General features: G+C 34.4%; 1 protein-coding gene across 1 annotated transcript in view; it reads left to right on the top strand.

The window, feature by feature from the left end:
- Nucleotides 1-3797, top strand: part of LOC128855265 (uncharacterized) — a 101540-nt gene extending 97743 nt beyond the window's left edge. Inside the window, exon 5 of the mRNA XM_054090009.1 lies at nt 418-3797. Within this exon, the coding sequence (XP_053945984.1) occupies nt 418-990 (573 nt within the window). The 3' untranslated portion in view covers nt 991-3797. The remainder of the gene's footprint in view (nt 1-417) is intronic.
- The last annotated feature ends 10530 nt before the right edge of the window (nt 3798-14327 follow it).

Genomic DNA, 14327 nt, shown 5'->3' with positions numbered 1-14327 from the left:
TAGAGACTACATTAAAAAAGATTTTCAGTATTTTGATTTTGCTAAAATTAGTACTTCCAGGACAGTCCTAACAAGTGAATTTGAATATTCGTGAAAAAAGTGCCAAACGGCCATTTTCGACCGTGTGGGCAACTTTGGGGTCTGTTATATGAAAAAACCGAGTAAGCCATTCACTTTAGCGGTTTATTTTATATAAGGTTAGATATGCTCTCTTTAGTCTTTTCGATTTTCGGAGTAGCTAATTCTGGTTTTAATAAATTTTTTTTTCAATTAATTTTAATTTTTTTTTTTTACTCTTAGCGCCCAATTTTCATATTTTACTGCCGAAAGGAGGATCTGAAATACAGAAAGTCTTATCAAAACTTTAACATGAAATTTAATTTTTTTCTCTCGGTCTCGCCCTCTCTCTTTCCACAGATCTACAAAACCCCTTTCCAGCGCATCAATCATGTCGCCTTTGAGGGATCCGCCACCTACTCTTCCCTTGAAATTTATCCACACAGCCAAGTGATACAGGGTTTCTTCCAAACGGTGCCCAAATACCAAACGACGAGCATTCTGTTGCTCTGCGAAGTCTCCATACTGCATGTCTTCCACAAGAACGTGCAACAACGTCTGCTGCTGAGCATAGTGCCGCCCACCACCATCTCACCAAATCTGCTCGGCCTGGAAGTTTCGAAACGCATCAACGGCGATCCAGACAATTCAGCACTCACTGGCGGCGGCGGTAGTAACAGCAGCAGCAAGCGGATAGGAGTAGGCGAGGTCATTGGTATGGCACTCGCGCTGCTGGCGGTAGGTGTGTGCCATGGCGCCATGTTCGATGATCTCACAGACGGTATCTTGCTAATATCTGCTGCTGGCATACGGCTTGCTGTGGCGGGGACTTTGTCGCTGAGTCAGACAACAATTGCTGCGGTGGCGTCGACAGCGATGGCAGCAGCAGCTTCAGCATCAGCTGCTGGGCTACAAACAAGGCGCCAGCTGTGACCTCGTGGCAGCACATAAATTAGTGACAACCTCAGTGATGGCAAACCAAATACAACAACAGCGAAGTAAATACTCATAGCAGCAACCGCAATAACAACAACAACAGCGAATGCAGGCGAAATGAAATACAAACTCGGCATACAAACTAACATCAGTGGAAAAGTGCTAAATTTGCAGCAACAAAAAGCCGTAACAAAACTAAATAAATTGCAAATAATAAAAATTGGTTTTGCTTATCAAATGAAAATTGTGAAAAGGAAAAATAAATTAAAATAAATATTTCATTTAAAAACTGGAAATATGGAAATCTGAAAAAAATTGCAAAAAAGGATAAACAAATTATATGAATAATGCAAAACTAATAATAATGAAATTAATTTAAATATTTGATGACAACAATAAAAGCAAAATGCCGCAACAAAAAATAAAGTAATGGCATGCATACTTTATAAGCAAAAAAAAAAAAAACAAAAAAGGACACTAGAACTGCAAAAAAAGCATGAATAAATAAGTAAACACAAATTCAAAATAATTAAATGCAAATTACGTTTTTAAGCAACAAAATGAGAGCAGATTGAGTGTATGACAAAAAAAAAAAAAAACCAAAAAACGAAAGAGACTAACAAAATAAATTTTAAATGTGCGTTAGTGGTTAAGTTAAGTGGCCGTGCGCGCAGGATAATTGGCCCATTTAAGCATCCTGACTGCAGAGCACAGCACCACACAAATGCTACCAACGCTATGCATGCATGTACATATATACGAGTATTTTACCGAGTACTAGAATCAAAATTTAGTTATAAGGCTTCCAAAAATCGCAGACTACAAAACGTTGTTGCATACATTCAGGCTGAAATGAAGTATATGTATTTACACAGCACATTGAAAAGTGGGTAGGCGGCGTCGGAAATGCAGGAAATAATATTTTTTTTGTTTTCAAAACTAGCATAAAAATTAATCAACAATTGAATTATTTTTAATTTTCTTAGTTTTGGTTTTAGTTTTAGCTAATCAGGTGTTTATTATTATCTTTTTAATATTCTCCTTTTTTAGTTGCATACATTTTTTGTTGTTTTTATTATTGACATGCTCCAATATTGCAATCCACATCGTAATTAAGCATTTTTCCCCCTTTGTTCACTCCAATCGGGAGCATAGAGCCTCAACAAGACTCAGTCTTGCGTTGGTATCCTTAATCTATTTTGCTTTCTAGAAGGGTAGGTGATTAGCCTGCCGCTACCAGTCCTGAATGATGGGAATGCCCACCTGTCATTGCTTAGGAACAACGCCTTCTTATTGCTTGAAGCGCCATCTGTGCTTCACATTCTTTTGACAAGACCAGGCCAAAAAATAGGATAAGAAGAATCCAAGAAGAATCTGATTCTACCTGCTAAAACGACTGGGAATATCCTTCCAAAAATTTGACAGTATTTTCTTAAAAGCCTATACTTTTTAAATATAGACCACTGTGACCCCTTCATTTGTTTTCCACCACAATTATAGGCGCTTTACGAGAGTTGTTTACATTAATCTCACTTTTATTTGAGCAGAGACTCCTAGAGCAGAAAGTCCAATATTATTTATGCATCCAACATTACCAACAGGTGCATTAGCTGTACTAGCAGGCGCAGCAGCAGCTGACTCCGCCGCCAACATTGGCGTCGTCTTCGCTCGCACTACATTATAGGAGTCATCAGCATTAGAGCTCGATACAGTGAGTACAGCGGGCTTCTCATTGGGCAATTCGATAAAACACGAAGATGGAGACAAATTAACGAAGAGAAGCTTTTCAGTTATTGCAGCATTTGTTGATTTTTGTTGCCTTTAGAGAGTTGATATTTAGTTGTTGCAGGCATCTGTCTTACCTGCACTGGTATTGGTTATATATGCATAGTTAGCAACAACATTGCGTAAACTTTAAATTTGAGAACATAAGGAAGAGATGACCGCATTGTGATCATTGTTTATTGCATATAGAGAGCGAACTTCAGCACACAAGCTATCACACTTTTGGGATAACTGAGAATTAACATTGCTTAGAGCATTTATCACAGTAGGCATTTGCGAATATCCGGAGCGCAGAGCGTTGAAAGTTTCAAAGCAATATTGAGCAGTGTTTTATGGTGACTATTGGATTTATCACTTGAATAGTAATCAGGCTCCAAATTTTATTAGCAATAGATACAGAAATAGGGGGCGGAGAACGAATAGATATGACCGACACTAAAGTGGAGACGTACTACAACAATATTGTTTATTAGATGTGAGCAGAAAATCAAAATCAGCCGATGACAGGGTAACACATTTCAAATTAAACAGGTCATAGCACTTTGCACACAACAGCTTTGCTTGATTACGAGCAGCTTTTATATTGCAAGCACTGAATTTGATGTTAAATATTTAGTTTTTATTCATTAGATAAGTTTTCTAGGATTTATTTCCTAAATAGAGTCACTGTTTTAAAGCGTGAAATAGGCACGAATACAATTACTATTGGCAAAGTCACTAGGAAATAAACACAGGCTGAGGAACGAAGTAAAACACGTCCGTATACGGCAACATTCATATTCGTAAGTATTTACTATGTAGTCTGAGGCTTAAAATATTGGTTAATGCGCATTTTAGTTCTGGGTCACTATGTGCGAGTGTCTATCTTCTTTTCTTGCCCAAAATCTTTGAAGAAAAATTAGAAAAAAAGTTGCAAGCAAAATTCGTGTTATTATTAGAGCAAAGCGTTTAATTAACTTTATTGTTACTCTTCGATTTTTTGAGATAATTCTTTTAAAATTTTTTTCTTTTATTTAAAATTAGAAAGGTAATGAATTACAATCACAATGTTTTACACCTATTAAATTTAATTTTTATAACTTTTCGAATTTTTATATAAAATTCTCTTAAACTTTTAATATGAATTATTTACAAAAAACTAATGAACAACAAATTATCGTCGCCTACTAACTAAACCTTGCAATTAAATAAGTCAACTACATTTACATACATACATACATATATTTAACAAACTATTACTATTACATACCTACATTTATCTATGAATAAATAAAATTTACACGAACTCTAGAACTTTTCCAGTGTGGCTAACTTGAATCAAAAAATTAAAAGAATCAAATTCATATTCTCACTCTAAAATAAACACAAATACCTACATACATACATACATACAAACAAATACAATGTGACTAAACTAACGTTAATTGTACGCTATATTTTGAGAATGTACATAAAACTACATACACACACGTACTTAGTAATAATAATGACACATAATAAGTTATACATACATACATAGATATATATGTAGATATATAGATCCACATGCACATACATACATGTGTTACTAGCGGTAAATTGCTCAAAGCTATAGAAACCAAAAACAAACATTCAATAAAACGATAATTGTAATTGTGTGAACAATAATTACAAAAACAAAAATACACAATGACTAAAAAACAAAATTAAAAAAAAATGATATAAAAAATAAAATATTTAAGCAAAAAAGTAGTGAAATGAGAAAATACTTAATAGTTATTTAGGTAATTTAGAAAAAAATGTATTGTATTTAAAAAACTAAGTAGTTGAATTTTTTTTGTAATGGGATGCATAAAAAGCCCAATGAGCTTTGACAATTTTAATTTTTCTATTAAATTTTTTTTTACTATATTACTTGATTTTTTTTATTCGTATGTACAGCTACGGTGAAAATAATAGCACCATAGGGCGTTGCGAAATTTAAACTTTAAAAAGTCTGAAAAGAACTCTATTTTTTGAACACAAAATAATTTTACTTAATTAATTTACCTATCAACATATTTTTAATAAGAAGAGACCCCATATTTCTGGCATATTTCCAAATATATTCACTTAATAAGTTATTTCGGCCAAAATAAGGGGGTAACAAAAAATTAACTTAAAAATGTAAAACAAAGGTACTTTTAATCCGTAACTATGCTATTTAATTAGTGTATTAACACTTTGTTGAGTATCCTTTATTGGCAATTATGGCCGCAGAGTGCCTCGGCATAGAATCCACTAAATCCTGGCATCTAGTAATCGGAGTTCTCTCCCATCTTTCCTTTACAACCATTTAAAGGGCCACTTTACTAGTTGAATTGCAAGTGTGAACTGATGCTTTCCATTTCAATTCAACCGGGCTATTCGGGTCATGTTCTTCGATTTCGATGTAACTTAAATATGTTGCTCTCTGGTCAAAATAATGAGACACGTATTTTTTTGTTCGCCCGAAAAAAATTTTTTTCAAGAGTTATCGGCAATTTTGTTTTTCGCCTCAAACTCGATTTTTTTTAATTAATATATATAAGAAAAAATTTTTTTTAAATGCCCATAACTTAGTCAAAAATGAACCGATTTTAATAATTCTGGGTTCAAAATGATCGTAATTACTTACACGAGTGATTTCATGTAGAAATAGTTGCAAAAAAGTAGTTGAAAATTTTTTATTTTGCAAAAAACAAAAAGTGCGAAACAGGGTGTTTACTCAAAAATTCATTACTCAAAAACAACTCATTTTAGCTACTAGGTATGCAGCTCAATTAAAGTTTGAGATGTTTTTTTGATTTGGAAAAAGTTATAAAAAAAAAAAAATACACTTTTTGAAATATTGAATTTTGAAAAAATTTAAATTTTTTTTCTTTTTTGCTAAATAAAAAATTTTCAACTACTTTTTTGCAATTGTTTCTACATGAAGTCGCTTGTGTAAGTAATTACGATCATTTTGAACCCAGAATTATTAAAATCGGTTCATTTTTGACTAAGTTATGGGCATTTAAAAAAAATTTTTTCTTATATAATTAAAAAAAATCGAGTTTGAGGCGAAAAACAAAATTGCCGATAACTCTTGAAAAAAATTTTTTTCGGGCGAACAAAAAAATACGTGTCTCATTATTTTGACCAGAGAGCAACATATTTAAGTTACATCGAAATCGAAGAACATGACCCGAATAGCCCGGTTGAATTGAAATGGAAAGCATCAACTGCCTTTTTAACATCAGTCCACCAATTCTCAATTGGGTTGACATCTAGATAATTTTTTTAGCTTTTTTGCTCTTGTGCTTAGGTTCATTGACCAGCCGGAAGGCCCATTTTACACTACATTTTGCACTACACTTTGCAGGATATCGACGCAGGCGTGCTGATCCATGATCATTCTAATCCAATGAATTGGACCTACTTCATAATAGGAAATGCACGCCCATCGTAATGGTGGAACTCTCGTGTTTAATGGTTTTTTCGTGTATATCGATCTATATTCTTCATTTGGTGAATTCCTAACGTAACTACGAAAACCAGTCCCTCCATACAACACGATTTTGCCCTCATCTGTTCACCATATGTTTCTCCATACTACTTTTCTCGGACTACAAGCGTTCAAGTTATTTTCTCTCAGTCGAGTGCGAATGGTGATGCAGATGCAGCAATATTTAGGTCCTTTTTAAGCTCCGTTGCTGCTTAAATGGCTCCTTCTTGCTCTGTCTAATTAATCGCTTGACGAGTAATGGCCATACAATAGCTTTTCGTCCACGAGACTCCGAGACTCTACTTTTTGGGCAAATTTCTTGGCTTTACTGGTCATTTTGTTTGAACAGCCCATCAACCGACTTATTTCGGCTAAGGTTTTGCCCTCCTCAAGCATTTTTTTTTAATAATTGTCCTTCTTTCTTCACTGGAGTGCTTTCCTCGGCTCATATTTGAAAAATAGATATTAATTAGATGTTTTATCGGTTTTGTCTTTTAAAAAATCACCTTTTCTAACAAAAATGTGATCATTTTTGCGCAAATGCATGTTTCAAACAAAGGCATGTGCTTGGTGCTATTATTTTAACCGCGCTATTTTGCATTCCCCTTTCAGTTTTGCTTCTTTTGAGAAGAACCGTTATCATTTTAGTTCTGTTCTTTGCTCTCTCTCAGAGAGACTGTCAGTAAGACAGGGGAAAAATAACTGCAAACCAAATTCCTTTTAGTCAAGTTTTACTGTGAAATAAAATGAGCTGCTTGTTTTGGTGCTATTTTTTCCACCGGAACTGTATGTTAAACCTCGTTTTAGGCATTATTCCGAACACTTGTTTGATGTGTTTGTGCTATCACATAAAATGTTTGTTGCGTACATGAATGTTACTTCAGTTCGCTTGTGCCACCAAACAACTAACAAAAGCGTCGTTGTATATGTGAGTAAATGGTTGGTATAAATAACTGTGTAAGTAGTATGTATGTATATATAAACACAAAACCATAGAATTTCGAACTCAAAACACACATACATACATGCGTAGCTACTGTGGCAGCGAACCAGCACGCCGAACTCGAGCGTTAGCTGCATCTCAATTAAATTGATAAAATAACAATAAAAAAGAGAGAGAAAAGAAAATAAATTTTAGTCCAGCAAAAAGGGTAAATTACTACTTTACAATAAAATAATTATATTTTGAAACAGTAAGAAAATATTGTAATTAAGTAAAACATGTAGATGCCAATTCTGGGATATTCGGATGAAGCGCCAGGCAAGAGCGTTGAAGAAGCTAAAAAATTATTGAATTAAAGGGAACAAACAAACTGAATTGAAATGCTAAAACGAGCACAAAGGCAAAAAGAGTTGCAAGCAACTCAGACACAAATAAAAATGGTAAATTGAGAAAAACAACAACAACAAACTATGTATAATAAAAACATAAAATTCATTGTAAAATCAAAAACTAAATCAAATGAAAAAATAATTGGGAAAAATACAAAAAAAAACAAACCATGACAACAACAACAGCTACATTGGCAGTATATGAAATATTTTCAAGGCAAATAGAGAGGAAAAATTTAAAGAAAAGGCAAAGAATATTAAAGGATGAAAAACAACAACAACAAACTATGTAAATAAAAACATAAAATTCATTGTAAAATCAAAAACTAAATCAAATGAAAAAATAATTGGGAAAAATACAAAAAAAAACAAACCATGACAGCAACAACAGCTACATTGGCAGTATATGGAATATTTTCAAGGCAAATAAGAGAGGAAAAATTTAAAGAAAAGGCAAAGAATATTAAAGGATGAAAAGTAATCAAATTTAAACTAAAAAGAACTCAAACCAAAAAAAAAATAAAAACAAAATATGAAACATGAAACAGTAGTTGAAAACATTTTAAAAACAGGAAAAGCGCTAGAAGTTGCTTCAAATTTATGAAAATATTTTTTTATAACACAAAAGTTTTTAGTTTAACACATGGCCGGAAAAGTCCGAGACCTAATAAGGAAAACAAGTTTTTTTTGTTCAAAATTAGCTCCAATCAGCAACGTAATTTCCATCAAGATCCAGCGCCGCTTTAACAGCTCAATACCACTTTTGCGGAAAGAATTATTTTTTGCCTCAAAAAGTGTCCCAATTTCAGCGGTAACCTCTTCATTCGAGCGAAATTTCTTCACGGCAAGCATTTTTTTTTTTGGTCCCAGTAGTCGCTGGGAGCCAAATCTGGCGAATACGTTGGACGTGGGCGCAATTCGAAGTTCAATTCATGTTGTTGTGCTATTAATTTGATTGACTTGTGATACGGTGCGGTACTACGAGGAGTGTTCAAAAAGTATCGCGAATTTTGTATTGATTAAAAAATGATTTATTTATTCATTAATATCTATTTTGCCCCCCTCAGAACAATCCCCATGAGATATTATGCACTTGTGCCAACGTTTTTTCCAATCTCCGAAGCACTTCAAAAAATCAGTTTATTTTATCTTGTTCAGCTCCTCCTTCGATGCCGTCTTTTTCTCGTGAATCATAGCGTAGCGTCGTCCTGTCATGGGCCTCTATAGTTTCGAGAAGAAGAAAAAGTCACAGGGGGCCAGATCTGGGGTGTACGATGGCTGTGGCATCGTTAATGTGTTGTTTTTGGCCAAAAAGTCGCGGACAAGCAAACGATGTGTGAGCAGGGGCGTTATCGTGATGCAAGAGCCAATTTTTATTCTTCCAGAAATCCGGGCTTTTCTGGCGGATTGCTTTGCGCAAATTGCGCATAGCTTTCAGATAATATTCCTTATTGACCGTTTTACCCTGTGGCAAGAACTCATGATGCACAACGCCCCTGCAATCGAAGAAAACGGTAAGGAAACTTTTACATTCGACCGAACATGGCGCGCATTTCTCGATCTTGGTTCGTGCGGCAGCTTCCATTGAGATGATTGAGCTTTGGTCTCCACGTCATAACCATAAACACACGATTTGTCACCAATTATGACCCTCTGAAGCAAATTTGGGTGGTCGCGGACAGAGTCCAACACCTCATTAGCAATGTTCATGCGATGCTGCTTTAGGTCGAAATTGAACAGTTTTCGTACGAATTTTGCGGCGAATTTTGCCTGTCCCAAATCATTGAAAAAATCGAATGGCTCAGCAACTTCTCTAATGCTGATTCGACGATTGGCCAATACCTTTTTCTTCACTTCATTAATTTTTTCGTCTGTTGTTGAAGTGCTCAGGCGTCCGGCACGCTTTTTGTCGTTCACATCGTCTCGACCTTCTGAGAACATTTTGTACCACCGATAAACTTTGCTTTGGTCCAAAGTAGCTTCTCCGGATGACACAGTCAACATTCACCCAAAATTTGATACAGGTTCTTTAATCCATCTTTTTGAATAGGTAAAAAGCGAAGACGAGCCGAAACACGTGGAAGCAAAGCAGCTGTCAACAATTAATATAACTGAACATTCAAAATGGCCGAACTCGTTGGCATGAGTGAGAGACATGAGTACCAACATATCGCCAGAAAAAAATCAAAATTCTAATATACGTAACCTGCGAAAATTCTAAATTTGTGATACTTTTTGAACACAACTCGTATATAAAGAAGATCTGTTGCCTTAATTCCACTAAAAATATGCACTTATTTAAGAATTTTTTTTGGAAAAATGATTCATGTAAGTTTATTTATCCAATTAGTATACTGTAAACTCATATTTCAAAAATATGTTCAAAAATTTTCACAAGAAAATATACAAAATTGAGCCGTTGACAGCAGATCTACGCAGACGTCTCGAAAAAAAGGCTATTTGCCGTGGACAGTTTTTCTCAGCATTGGATCATCTGAAATCAAAAAGTCAAAGAGTTTTCATTAGGTAATCAATTGTCCGAGGTAACCCTGTTGAGTTTTTATTAAAAAAAAATTTTTTTTCAATTTTTTTTAACATTTGAAGTAGAAGTTCGATTTTTAGACGATAAATCGCATAATATTTTTTATTGTAAAATAAATAAAAATTGAAAAAACAAAAAAACCTCCCAGGGTTACCTCGGTAATTATGTAGAGAAAGTGTGTACAAAATTTCAGGAAGATCGGCCGAGTAGATTCAGAGAAAAAGTGTCCACCGACTTGAAAAACGACGTTTTCCAGAAAATCGATTTAAAGTTCGACCATAGCAGGTAGCCGAGTCGGAGCGGCCAACGGTTATAATGCTCTAACTTTGTGAGTTTTGCACCGATTGACTTAAAATTGGGACACAACATTCTTGAGATTATGTACATTCATTTTCTCAAATAAACCAAAATCAATTTTTTTTTACCCTAAAAACCCTACCCCCCCCTTAAAGCTCTATAAATTTGGGCATTGATAGCATAACAACTAGTAACCTGTTTGAAGAAAAAAATTCACTACTCCATATGCTGCGTTGAAGGATGTAAAAATGTGTGCACTCTGGAAGAAAGCAGCAAAAAAAATGTTCCATTAAAAACATCCAAAATAAATAAGAGGTAGAGATTTATTCTTCTGCAATTTATGAATCCGACACTGTACGATTGGATTGGGTACACAAAATCCAGAGATCGTAGAACGAAGCGAACAAACACCTTTTAGACTCGCTCTAGTCTTTTAAATAGCATTCAAATTATGGTCCCCAAATAAAGACATCCGAAGTTTGTATGTCACTAGAGACGTGTACAAGAGCTTAAGGGTTTAAATGGGTTTCGTGGGTTCAAAAAATCGATTTTTTTGGCTTATTAATTTCAAGAACATCTCAAGAATATTATCTTAAATTTTCAAGTCGATCCGAATAATAGTTTCGGAGATACAGCCTTTGGAAGAGTGCGCGCCAAGCCACTTTTATTGTTACTTAAAACTTTAAACGTGTTTTTCTCGGAACCGTGTTTTCAAAGTCGGTTGCCAAATGTTCTCGAAAACTACTCAACCCATCTTGATGGAATTTTACACAGGTGTTTGAGATACAATTTACTCGTGCTTGGACGAACGATTTTTTTTTCAATTACAATTATTCAAAAAAAAAAACAAAATGTCAAACAAATTTGTTTAATTTGGCCGAAATTTTAATTTTTTTGGAAAAATGTCTGCCAAAATTCCAATTTTTACTTATTTTTCTTTCCTTCGTTCAGGCACGAGTTTATGGTCTTATTTAAAACACTTATTTTTGTTTTTTCATATTTGATGATCCTGTCAGGAGTTATGCTGACAACGCGGACGCACCTCTTTTTCGAGGGGTCACCGGAAATGACACATCGGAGGAGTTTTATTTTGCTTTTTAAATTTCAGAAATTATTCTTTAAATATGTATATATAAGGCAAACAAACAAACAAACAAATAATTTTTTACATAGAAAAAAAATATTGAAAATAGGCCTTTTTTACCCGATGAAATCCATGTAACCCCTTAAGGGTATGCGAATCGCTAAAATCAGAGCTAAATTGAACGGAGAAAATTAACAAAGCAAGGGTGAGCAAATTATGTGAGGTAGTAATTGATCTTCGAGTTCTCTAAGAGAAAGATCCAGCAGCTAGGCTGGTTGGGTCATGTCGTCCGCATGCCTTCAAGGGTGCCTCCCCAGAAGGAGAGGAGGGATCGTTTTAGTGGCCACACTACACGACGCAGTAGGCGCCGGTCGCTGTAAGCGGTTATCGCGCCAATTAAGAAGAGAAGAAGAGTTCTCTAAGTTAATTACCAATATTTGTAGATTTCAGGAAGTTATATCATTTATTTGACCCAAAAAAAACTCACTGAGCTGTCAGCTACTACTCCTGTGTTCCTTTTCTTTGTTGGCAACGCTTTCTTGTAAATGTGACGCAAATTTAAGTTTTGCGTCAGTTTGGGACACCCTTTACAAAAAAAATGTAAAGTAACTAAATAAATGTAAAATGTATTCAAAAGGGAGGGAAGTGAAAAAATAAAACAATAAAACAAAAAAGTAAAAAAATTGAATAAAAAAATTTAAATAAAAAGCAACAACAACAAAAATATATGTACATTAAATGTTCTTAATTACAGGAATATGACACTACCAAAAACCTAAACAATTAAAATTAACCACTAAAAACCAAAAATAAGAATAATAAAGCAGCGTAGTAAGCAACTGGTTAAAAAAAATTAGTTATAAGCTAAAAAATCAAAGCAAAAAAAATGTGTAAAAAGAACTTTACAACCATGCGGAGCGCAAGTAAATTTCAACAACTGAACATCTTCCTTAAAATCAAAAGCAAAAACCTAAGAATCAAAAGAACACAAAAAAAATCCGCAATGACAGCCAGATGGTAAGAGCTGGAAGTATTCAAAGCGTGAGCAACACAGAGCGTAGGAATTGCCTACACTATGCTCCCTCGTCTAAGTTTCAGTTCAAGCTATTCAGCTCACCGCAAAACACATACTTAGCTAAATAGTCTAATATAAATGTTAATTCATATAAAATAATTATTTAAGCAAAGCAAAAATTAAGTTAAGCGAGTGGTTGGAAATAAATGAAGGGAAGCAGTTTAAGTGAAATAAAATGATGATTTAAATAATAGCATATTAATAAAAAATAAATAAAAAGAAAATTACAACAAAAAAATACATATTCTGAGTTTCATTTCAAGGCGAACTCAACTGATGATGCAAGTGAGGCGCCAAAAGCTCACGAGCACATTGCAGTGGTAATAAGGAAATTTTAACATGAGTGCTTCAGCAACGTTAAACTAACAAAAAAGAGGTTGTCTGTAAAGTCGGTTTACTAACGATAGTTGAACGTGACAACGTCATAAGAAGATACTGACGGAATGGTTGCATTTTTCAAAAGAAAATTTTAATTTTATTTGTTTGATAAATATTTTGTAGGGATATAGAGAAAGCGGTAAATGGAATCGCAATGGAATCGCAATGGAATTGATCAAGTTATATTTACACAAACGGAAGAAGGCATATGCAAATACAAATACAGTGAAATTCCCCATTACGGACAGTCCTTATAACCGGACAGCTCCAATAACCGGACAAATTTTGGGTACACAGGTTTTTCATTCATTTTTTCATACAAATATCATCCTAATAAACGGACACTCTAATAACCGGACGCGGACAAAGTATTTCAAACCATTTTCATAAAAAAATGTCTCATAAACGGACAAAATTCAAAAATATCACAAGCAAGCTTTGTTGTTCATTATAAAAATGAAATAGGTGATTCCCCTTTTAACATGTATGCACACATTCAAGTCCTGTGTTTTAAATTAAGAGTAGTTTTCCATTCAGTTTGTTAAGTCAGTTGCATGCGAATGGTTGCGCTCAAAGTTCGTAATAATACGGCGCCGAAAAAGAAGGTACTTTCTATTAAAGAAAAAATGGAAATTATTAATGTTTTCAAAAAAGATAAATTATCAGTACGTTAGTTGCAAAAAGGTAAAGTACAGTGAGCCCAAAAATTTAATGGTAGGTACACGTTTCTTTTGCTTTGAAAGGTTCAATATTGGCAAAACACTAGCTGCTGAAATCAATAAAAATAAAGAAAAAATTCGTTCTAAATGGGAGTCTGGAGTTAATGTTCATCAAAAGCGAAGCTTTCTTAAAGAAGGCGGCTCTGAAATAGACAAGATGTGTTTTAATTGGTTCGCTAAAGCTAGAAGTCAAAACATTCCGATTTCTGGTCCCATTTTGAAAGCAAAGGCAATGGAAATTGCAGGCAAACTGGGTGTACCTAATTTTAATGCTTCAGATGGATGGTTAAACAAATGGCGAATAAGGAATAATGTTGCTTTCAAATGCGTATCTGGTGAAGCTGCAGATGTAAACCAGACCGGTTACAAGCCTCAAGACATTTAGAACGCAGACGAAAGTGGGCTTTTTTTTCGTGCCTTATCTGACAAAACCCTCGCTCTTCCGAAAAATGCGTGGGCGGTACACTATTAAAATAAAGACTCACAATTTTGTTCTGTGCTAACATGGCTGGAGATAAGGAGCTGCTTTTGGTTATAGGTAAAGCAGCCCGTCCTCGATCTTTTAAACATGTTCCAATCGCAAAACTGCTAGTGGATTGGAAGTCTAATAAAAAAGCATGGATGACTCGAGAAGTAAT

This window comes from Anastrepha ludens, chromosome 2 (genome assembly GCF_028408465.1).
Source record: "Anastrepha ludens isolate Willacy chromosome 2, idAnaLude1.1, whole genome shotgun sequence".
In the NCBI taxonomy this organism is placed as follows: domain Eukaryota; kingdom Metazoa; phylum Arthropoda; class Insecta; order Diptera; family Tephritidae; genus Anastrepha; species Anastrepha ludens.
The sequence above is the reverse complement of the archived record's forward strand: the minus strand, read 5'-3'. Positions and strand labels throughout refer to the sequence as shown.